This window comes from Oryctolagus cuniculus, chromosome 19 (assembly GCF_051225735.1).
Source record: "Oryctolagus cuniculus isolate XC-2025 breed Fujian yellow rabbit chromosome 19, ASM5122573v1, whole genome shotgun sequence".
Lineage (NCBI taxonomy): Eukaryota > Metazoa > Chordata > Mammalia > Lagomorpha > Leporidae > Oryctolagus > Oryctolagus cuniculus.
The window spans coordinates 43,724,139-43,732,669 of record NC_142885.1 but is presented as its reverse complement, the minus strand read 5'-3'; the positions used below and the strand labels follow the sequence as shown (position 1 = coordinate 43,732,669).

At 57.3% G+C, this 8,531-nt stretch overlaps 1 protein-coding gene across 1 annotated transcript; it reads right to left on the bottom strand.

Moving 5' to 3' along the window:
- Positions 1–676: 676 nt before the first annotated feature.
- NUPR1 (nuclear protein 1, transcriptional regulator) lies at positions 677–1,802 on the bottom strand. Its single transcript, XM_002711875.6, has 3 exons — positions 1,630–1,802; positions 1,205–1,348; positions 677–948 (listed from the first exon to the last, which is right to left on the bottom strand). The coding sequence occupies exons 1-2, from the start codon at positions 1,739–1,741 to the stop codon at positions 1,218–1,220; spliced, it is 243 nt and encodes an 80-aa protein (XP_002711921.1). The 5' UTR covers positions 1,742–1,802; the 3' UTR covers positions 677–948; positions 1,205–1,217.
- Positions 1,803–8,531: the final 6,729 nt, after the last annotated feature.

The following is an 8,531-nucleotide window of genomic DNA, read 5'->3' as shown; positions in this document are numbered from 1 at the left end:
CCTGGCCCAGCCAGGGAATAGAAAATTCTCTATCTCGGGGCCAGTCGGGGCTGGCGCTGTGGCACAGCGGGTTAACGCCCTGGCCTGAAGTGCCAGCATCCCATATGGGCACCGGTTCAAGACCCAGCTGCTCCACTTCCGATCCAGCTCTCTGCTATGGCCTGGGAAAGCAGTAGAAGATGGCCCAAGTGCTTGGGCCCCTGCACCTGTGTGGGAGACCTGAAAGAAGTGCCTGACTTCTGGCCTCGGATCAGCACAGCTCCAGCCATTTCAGCCAACTGGGGAGTGAACCAGAGGATGGAAGACCTCTCTCTGTCTCTCTGCCTCTCTGTCTCTCTGTCTCTCCTCTCCTCTCCTCTCTCTCTCTGTGTATGTAACTCTGACTTTCAAATAAATAAAATAAATCTTAAAAAAAAAAAGAAAATTCTCTCTCTCTGCCTTTCAAATAAATCAAATAAAATCTTTTTTTTTTAAGGCAACCAAAGACACAATCATAGCATAGGGCAAAGCAGGCACACCGTCTCCCAGGATATACACGCTAAACACACACACACACACACACACACACAGTGGGCACGCTCTTATGCTCTTATTGGCTCATGCAAATGCAGACACATGCGGGCAGGCGCCAGCCGCAGCCCGCAGGCCAGGAGGAAGGCACACCACAGGCCACAGCTGCCTGGCTGTGTTTATTGTCACTGCCACGGGGAGGGCGGGGGGACTCCGCTTCCTCCAGCTAGGGCTCCTCTCCCGGGGCTTCCTCACTCCGCCTCTGGATCCCCATCCTGCCCCCTTTCTGAGGCTAGGGGTGCTTCCTGGGTGGCCCCTCCGTCCTCGGGCAGGGGGAGGTGGGGTGGGGCTGAGCGGTCTGGATCCTGCCCGCCGGGTCCTGGTTCCTCCGCAGTTCCGTCTCCATGGCTGGGTGTGGTGTCCGTGGTCTGGCCTCATCTGGGGGAGGGCCAGGCAGGGGGTGAAGGGGGATGGAGGCTGAGTTCTCGCTCTGTCCCCCACCCCCACCCCTCAAGGATCTGACCCTCCCTGGCCTCCCATTCAAAAGGTCTGCTTTCCCCCTTTCGCACTGGCCCCTAGGAAGCTCAGAGCCGGGCATAGTCTTTCCACTCTAGGTGGAGACCACCCGCTCACACACTTTCAGTCCTGGGACCGAGGCGCCTCCGCGGGCTCCCTGGGGCCCCCAACTGCCTACCTCCAGCTGTGCCTCAGCGCCGGGCCTTTTTTCTCTCTGAGTTCTGGAACTTGGTCACCAGTTTCCTCTCGTGCCCACCAGGGCTGGGCCGGTTGGTGTTGGCCGCAGCCTCTCTCTTGCTGCGACCTTTCCGACCTCCCACTCCTGGTAAACAAGGGAGCAAGCAGTCAGCGGAGCTGGGGGGGCCAGGAGAGAGGCCTTGGAGGGGAGGCAGGGGTGGGGCTGGGGGCAGCTCCCAGGCAGCACTACCCTCTTGCCCCACCCCCACCGCACCATGGGTGTGGGTCCCAGGGTAGCACCCAGTGGACAGGGCTCAGGGTCAAGATTGACTAGGAAAGGGTGAGAGGTGGGGGGATCTCCAGTGTTGGGGGGGGCGGGAGAGTTAACAGGGGAAGGACCAGGCTGGTGGCAGAGCCAGGTCTTACCCGGGCAGGGGTCGGCCAGGCTGTAGAAATCGTACTCATCCAGGCTACCCTCGTTGTTCTCTGGGCCCGAGGGCTGCCGGGAGGGGCTGGCTGCGGGCGGCAGGGTGGCCATCCTGTGTGGCCCAGGCGCACGCACGGTCTCCTTCCTTTGTGTCCACTTGCCTCTCCTCTCCTCCCCGGGCTCCTCGGCCCTGCTTATAAGTCTGTGTCTCTGCACACACCAGAGCTCCAGCCCCTCGGCCTGGCTGATGCAATCTGGCCCCTTCCCAGAGCCCAGCCCGCAGCCTCCTCCCTCTCCCAGCCCGCCCAGCCCCGGTCCGCCCAGTGGTTTTGGTGTTTTTCCGTGGAGGAGATCCCAAACCCCTCACTGGGGATGAGGCAGGAGGCGGGGTCTGGATGTAAACACACTGCGGGGGGTGGGGTGGGGTGGGGTGGGGTCCTGGCCAGCAGCCCAGGGACCTCACGTGGGCCACTTCTTCCTGTCCACCTGCCCCCTCCACTGCCCTCTGCCGTGTGCGTGTGCATGTGTGTGTCTGTGTGTTTGCGCCTCCTGGCTCGGGGTTGCACCCACCCAGCTGACCCCTCCCCACCCCATTCTGGCTTGGATTCAGGACCTGGTGGCAGAACAGGGAGTGAAGAAGGAGGGAGAGGAGAGATCAACAGGCCAGGCTCATGGCCTCCTCCCCCATCAACCCCAAGGCCCTCCCCTCTATTTAAATGACTGGTTTGTTGATTTTGCCTGCTGATTTGACTCTTTGGGAGGCAGAGAGACAGCAAGAGACCTCCCCTGTGCTGGATCACTCCTCAGATAACCAGAGGCTGGGAACTCCATCCGGGTCTCCCAGCACTGGAGCCATCACGGCTGCCTCCCAGGGTGCACGTTAGCAGGAAGCTGGGATCAGAAGCAGAGCTGGGACTCGAACCCAGGCCCTCTGATATGCATGCAGGCATCCCACGCAAGGTCTTTTTTTTTTTTTTAATCTGTTTGAGAGGCAGAGTGTGAGAGAGAAAGGAGAGAGAGGGAGAGAGAGAGAGAATCTTCCACTTACTCATTCAGTCTCCAATGGCTAGGGTTGGTCCAGGCCAAAGCCAAGAACCAGGAAATCTATCCAGAAAACTCCACCTGGGTGCAGGGGCCCAAGCACTTGGGCCATCTCCTGCTGCCTCCCAGGCACGTTAGCAGGGAGCTGGATGGGAAGTGGAGCAGCAGGGACAGGAACTTGCCTCTGATATGGGATGCCGGCATCAAAAGCGACAACTTAACCTGCGGCACCCTAGCAGCGCCCCCGCCCCCGCAGTGTCTCAGATGCCCTTGGAAGGTCCCCTTTAACATCCCGAAATGGGGTCCCTGGGTAACCCACCTCCCCTGGGAGGGAGGCAGCAGGGTGGTTGAGAGTGCGGGTTCAGAAGCCAGATGGCCTGGATCCAAACCCCCACCCTGCACCTGCTGGGCGACCTCAGACAGATCACTAAACCTCTCTGTGCCACCATCTTCTCCGTAGGACAGAGGATGCCCCTGCCGGGAGGGGCTGGGGAGAGACCACGTGGCCAGGCACCTATGCCAGCACCTGCTTGCGGTGGGGCACTCGGGTGAGCTTCCCCAGTTTCTAAAAGCTCCCCCAGGCGGCAAAGGAGACACAAGAAGGAACTTGATTTTAATAACATGCTTCAAATATGTTGTTTCAAATAATCTGTTTTGAAAAGCATGGGTACCCCTGAGGTGGAGGAAGCAATGGAGTGAACACAGGTCTACCCCGGCTTCGCAGGGTCAGGGGTGAACTTCAGGACGACCTTGGCATTCCGCAGGCTTCTGCATGCACTTGGAGCTGGAAGAATGAGAACGCGGAATATTCCGCTCTCGCCTGAACGGCCTGAGCCGCGTGAGTCACGCTGGCACGGGCAGCACACAGCCTGTTCCCTAAACTCCCAGGTGCTCCCTGCTCACACTTGGCCGTGAGCCTGCTGCCTCCAGAGGCATTTCCTGGTTAGACTCCTCCACCCCCGCCCCCACGCCTGGTAACAGTGCAGACTCACCCTCTGTTTTTATTGTATTTTTTAAAAAATGTATTGGAGGGGGGACCAGCGCTGTGGCGTAGCAGGTTAAGCCGCCGCCTGCAGTGCTGGCATCCCATAGGGGCGCCGGTTCGAGTCTCGGCTGCTCCTCTTCCAATCCAGCTCTCTAGGAAAGCAGCAGAAGATGGCTCAAGTGCTTGGGCCCCTGCACCCGAGTGGGAGACCCAGAAGAAGCTCCTGGCTCCTGGCTTTGGATCAGTGCAGCTCTAGCTGTTGCTGCCAATTGAGGAGTAAACCAGCAGATGGAAGACGTCTCTTTCTTTCTGTCTCTATTTGTCACACTACCTCTTGAATCAATAAATAAATACATCTTTTAAAAAATAAAGCATACGGAAAAACATTTATTTGAAAGGCAGACAGAGAGAAAGAGAGAGATCTTCTATATGCTGGTTCGCTCCCCAAATGCCTGCCATAGTTGGGGCTGGGCCAGCCTGAAGCCAGGAGCCGGCAGCTCCATCTGGGTCTCCCACATGGGTGGCAGGGACCCGGGTACGTGAGCCATCATCTGCTGCCAAGGTGCACGTTAGCAGGAAGCTGGAAAGCAGAACGGGGACTCGAACGCAGACACTCCCGGATGGGATGCGAGAGTCCCAGGCAGCGTCTTGGTGGCCGTGCCGAACGCCCCTTGCCCCACCCCCAGCCTGTGGAACCAGAGGCCGCTCTTCAGCTCCGCACTCTGCCCTCCTCTCATGCAGAAGGAAACGCAGCCTTCCCTTGCAGGCTGGGTGACTCGTGAGTTCTTTGAGAAATAACGCGAGGACAGGAGGACGCCTGCATCCAGCGGAGACCGGCCAGTAACGGGCCGGGTGGGGCCGGCACTGGGGCGCAGTGCGTTAAGCCACATTCTCCCCTACGGAGCACTAGTTGGAGTCCTGGCCACTCCACTTCCTATCTGTCTCCCTGCTAACGCACCTGTGATGGTAGAAGATGACGGCCTGAGTACTTGAGCCCCTGCCACCCATGTGGGAGACCCGGATGGAGCTCCTGGCTCCTGGCTTCAGCTTGGCCATGCCCCAGCCGTTGCAGCCATCTGAGCGTGAAGCAGAAGGTTGAATACCCACCCCGCCCCCCTGCTCTCTGTCTCCCCCCCCCATCACTCTGCCTTTCAAATAAATAAATCTTTAAAAAAATAAACAGGCCAGATGATAAGAGGAAGATAGCCTTATTGTGGAGACAATCAGGAAGTAGAGTTCTCGGAAAAAGGTGGGCTTTATCCCTGAGTGTGCAGTGGCCCCCACTTACCCACGGGTTCACTGTCCATGGTTTCAGTTACCCATGGCCACTTGGGGTCCTAAAGTATTAGATGGAAAATTCCAGAAGTGAACAATGCATGCATTCCAGCATGCACCCGCTCTGAGCAGCAGGGTGAAGTCTCACGCTGGCCGCCGTCGTCACTGAGAAGTGAGTCGCCGTCAGTCCAGGGAGTCACCGCCTGCCAGTACTTAGCAGCCGTCTCCGTTGTCAGATCCTCTGTCCCGAGAGCCACTGTTGAAGGGACTCTACGTAGCAGCTGTGTCACCGTGCCTCTGGCCTGCACCTCACTCGGTCTCATCAGGTGGACCCTGTATCATCTCACATCGTCAGCAAAAGGGAGGATACAGAACAGTAAGGTGTGTGTGTGTGTGTGTGAGAGAGAGAGAGAGAGAGAACGAGAGAGAGCATTCACGTAACTTTCATTACAGTAAATTGTGCACTGGTTGTCCTGTTTTATTATTAGCTATTGCTGTTCATCTCTCACTGCGCCCAGGTTATAAACGCAGCTTTGTCGTAGGCATGAACAACCGTAATTCAAAACCTCCCTGGGAATGGAAGAGCGCAGTAGGGGGAGGCGTTCGGTGCAGTGGTTGACACAGCTCGGAACACCTGCAGCCGTAGTGGAGAACTTGGGTTTGGTCCCAGCTCCGCTCCTGACCCAGCTCTCTGCTACTGCCCTCTGGACAACAGCAGGCGATGCCCCAAGTACTTGGCTCCCTGCCACCCACATGGGAGACCTGGGTCATGTCCAGGCCTCCTAACTTGGGCCTGGTCCAGCCCCGGCAACAGCAGGCTCTGGGGAGTGAACCAGTAGATGAAAGATCTCCACCTATCTTTCTGTCTCTGTCTCTCTGCCTTTCAAATCAATAAAAAATAAATATCTATGCATATGTTTAAAAAGATACACTTATTTTGGTGCCAAAACAATTGGAAATCCATGCATAGGAGAGTGCATAGGAAAACACAAAGTATATATGAAACCAGGCCCGTGCTCCGCGCCTTGGGCGCAGGTGCTGGATAACAGCAGGCCCTGGCCTCCGTGGCCTCCCAGCCTCCCTCCCTTTGCTTTGAGTTTCCTTGCCCTGATCTCACTCAAGTGAACTTGCCAAGTTGAGGGAGTGGTCCTATGGCGTTCCTGAACACAAGACCCATGGGGTCATTTGTCTCCCTGTAGGTAACATTCTTGATATTGTCTCATCTTTTTTTTTTTTTTAAGATTTATTTATTTATTTGAGAGACAGAGTACAGAGAGAGGGGGAGAGAGAGAGAGAGAGAGAGAGAGAGAGAGAGAGATCTTCCATCTGCTGGTTCAGTCCCCAAATGGCTGCAGTGGCTGGAGCTGGGCCAATCCAAAACCAGGAGCCAGGAGCTTCTTCTGGTCTCCCACACAGGTGCAGGAGCCCAAGGGCTTGAGCCATCTTCCGCTGCTTTCCCAGACCACAGCAGCAGAGATGCTAGATCAGATGAGGAGCAGCCGGGACTTGAACCGGCGCCCGGAGGAGAATGCCGGCACCACAGGCGGCAGCTTAGCCTACTACACCACAGCGCCGGCCCCTTCAGTCTCATCTCGAGAGATTCCTTTTCTGGGCTCTCCCAGGTCCTGAGCCAGAAGACTCTACCACCCGAACAGCTGGAGTCTACTCTGCCCTCTTTAAAATTCTCAAAGGAGCATGACCTGGCTGACCTGTTGGAGGGAGGCCACAGGGACTGGGCCGTGAGCTTGAACACGCACCTCTCAGCTGCAACTTCGGTCTGCGGGAGCGGTTACCCCTAACTTCTCCGGGAGCCTGGGGATGAAAATGGAGCCACAGCCACCCGGCTCCTCGCCCTGCGCTCTGTAACAAACACCTCCTTCCTGGGGCTGGCACTGTGGCATAGCAGGTTCATTCACTGCTGTGACACCGGCATCCCGTATCAGAGCGCCAGTTCGAGTCCTGTGGCTGCTCTGCTTCTGATCCAGCTCCCTGCTAATGTGCCTGGGAAAGCAGTGGGTGATGGTTCAAGTGCTTGGACCCCTGCACCCACCTGGGAGACCCGGATGGAGTGCTGGCTTTGGCTTTGCCCAGCCCTGGCTGTTGCAGCCATTTGTGGAGTGAATCAGCAGATGGAAGATCTCTCTCTTGTTCTCTCCCTCTCTCTGTCACTCTGCTTTGCAGATAAATAAGTGAATCTTTTTTTTTTTTGGACAGGCAGAGTGGACAGTGAGAGAGAGAGAGAGAGAGAGAGAGAGAAAGGTCTTCCTTTGCCGTTGGTTCACCCTCCAATGGCCGCCGCGGCCGGTGCACGGCGCTGATCCAATGGCAGGAGCCAAGTACTTATCCTGGTCTCCCATGGGGTGCAGGGCCCAAGGACTTGGGCCATCCTCCACTGCACTCCCGGGCCACAGCAGAGAGCTGGCCTGGAAGAGGGGCAACCGGGACAGAATCCAGCGCCCCTACCGGGACTAGAACCCGGTGTGCCGGCACCGCAAGGCGGAGGATTAGCCTAGTGAGCCGCGGCACCGGCCAATAAGTGAATCTTTAAAAACAAACAAAAAGACACCTCTTTTCTTCCTCCATCCCTGGGTCTGCTGTTGGCTTTCTGTGCATGGTGGAGGCAATTTTTTGAGTTCTGCAATAACTCCTTCCACCCGTTTTTGGGGTGCTCCGTGACAAGGCAGCACTGTCCATGGTTGCAGGCCTTCCTGGGAGGTCCTGGTGTGTCCATGGCTCCTTAGGGAGCAAGGTAATCCCTGTACTGTGGGGACATGGAGCAGAGCTGGGTTCCAGCAGCGTCTTACCGTCCTGCATGCCCAGCTGGTGACAGCCACAGGTTGGGCTGGGTGCGGGACTGTCCTGTCCTTTCTGTGCCCCACCTGGCCTCGTTGAGACAGCTGCAGACAGTCCCGTCCCATCCCTGGGAAGCCTTAGCCCCCCAGGGGGAAGGCTGCTGGCCCCACTGAGAAACAGGTGCTTCCCTGCCTGGCCCCTCCCCCCAGCCCCAGGAGTCCTGTGAGTGGCTGGAGGGGGCACACTCTCTGGTTTCTGTCTGCTCATGTGTAAAGGGGCAGAGAGAGCGCCCATGCGTGCAGCGGCTCAGCCCAGAGCCGGGCAGACGCGTGGCTTCCCCCACCATTCTGGGCTGAAGGAAGAGCGAGGCTCGGGGAGGGACGTGCTCAAGGTCCCAGCACCTGGGAGTCGGGGAGCATTCCTCCCACAATCTGCCTGACCCCACGTGCAAGACTCACTGTGAGTCAGCCCTGCTGGCCAAACAATGGCACAGCTGTCACCGCGCTGTGGACGGAGCCACCTGTCATGGCTTCCTTGTTCCCTTCCCAAACAATTTATTGGTTTGGCCCAAGCCCCGAACTGAGGAACCCAGAGAGACACCGTGAGCTGCACCTGCTGGCAGCCAGCCCATCGCACTCCTTCCTGCCTGAAATACCACTCAGAGCAACACACTCTTTTATCCTACCGTCCTGATGTTATCTCGCTTGCTTCATAGTCTTGGGTTCCCGGTACCAGGAAGTCTCTTGAAGCATTGTTTTTATTTGCTGCTTTTCCATGATCTGTGTCGCCTAGAAGTCACTCACTGGT

Bases quoted from the DNA above. Each gene is read 5' to 3' on its own strand.
- NUPR1 (XM_002711875.6), bottom strand. From the start codon at position 1,741: ATGGCCACCCTGCCGCCCGCAGCCAGCCCCTCCCGGCAGCCCTCGGGC. The intron at 1,349-1,629 runs GTAAGACCTGGC...CTTGTTTACCAG, and splicing joins CCTGGCCGACCCCTGCCCGG to GAGTGGGAGGTCGGAAAGGT.